Source organism: Penaeus monodon, chromosome 23 (assembly GCF_015228065.2).
Source record: "Penaeus monodon isolate SGIC_2016 chromosome 23, NSTDA_Pmon_1, whole genome shotgun sequence".
NCBI classification, from domain to species: Eukaryota; Metazoa; Arthropoda; class Malacostraca; order Decapoda; family Penaeidae; genus Penaeus; species Penaeus monodon.
The window spans coordinates 30,792,557-30,793,511 of NC_051408.1; the positions used below are offsets into that span (position 1 = coordinate 30,792,557).

Genomic DNA, 955 nt, shown 5'->3' on the forward strand with positions numbered 1-955 from the left:
TTGAGTAAAAGTAAAGCAAAAGAGGCTAAAAGGAAACAGTAAAATTTTAAAAAGCTGTAAAAAGGGCAGTGAAAATAGAAACAAATAAAGAAAAAAGAGAAAAAATGACTGCTAAAATTTATCCCACAGGTTTTCTACAACAAAGCTGCCTAAACATTTGGCCGGTTTCGAGAACCAGCGTCTTAAAACCGTCTTAGAAGAGGACGAGCAGCGAGGCACATTCTCCTCTGAGTAAGGAGGCCTCTTGAGTCATAGGCAGAGGTTTCATGTGTTAAATATTGCTAAAATCAGGATAGTGGACATATGATCAATGTTTGCATTAAGTCGTAATTATGTTTGTGAAAATTAAATATTGGATATGTTCTTTAAAAAATATCTCTGGTTAAAGAAATCAATGAATTATATTAGTAATCTATTATGCCTCTATGTTTCCTCAGTATTTTAACAGCATTGGCAATCAGGTCAAGCTGTGTTGAAACAGATATGCTAATTCTATCTACCAGCACCACTTGCCTTGTTCCTTCCAGCCAGGCGTCAGCAAAAACGCCCACCAAGACTCGCAAGGGCGCCTCCGCCAAAGGGCGCAACGCTTCACAAGTAATAAATGTGAACGCCACTCAAGACAGTCTTTGGAAAGTCACGCGAGCCATAAACTTTGACGAGTGCCAGCGTTTAGTGGCTATTAAGGTCAGCTTTGATGAGATGCTCCCATTTTTACCCATAACCAAAAACAGACCTTTCCGTGAGAATTAATATATTCAAGATAACAATGCCGCTTTCATCTCCCGTCAGATTAACGCCGACAGGAGCACCAAGAAGTCCCTCAGCAGGAGCTCGGTGGCCACTTACATCCTTAGGGGAGAAGAAGGACTCAGGATCGAGAGGGCAGTTGTGGAGGGTTCCATCATCGCCTTCACGAACTCAGACCAGGAGGAGGGCATCGACACCTTCACTA

At 42.0% G+C, this 955-nt stretch overlaps 1 protein-coding gene across 1 annotated transcript in view; it reads left to right on the forward strand.

Annotated features, from left to right (window-relative positions):
• LOC119588210 (hemolymph clottable protein-like) overlaps positions 1–955 on the forward strand; it is a 24,837-nt gene that overhangs the window by 6,184 nt on the left and 17,698 nt on the right. The window contains 3 exon segments of the mRNA XM_037936911.1: positions 130–231; positions 528–687; positions 793–955. The exon segment at positions 793–955 is cut by the window's right edge and continues 1 nt beyond it. Coding sequence (XP_037792839.1) covers positions 130–231; positions 528–687; positions 793–955 — 425 coding nt within the window.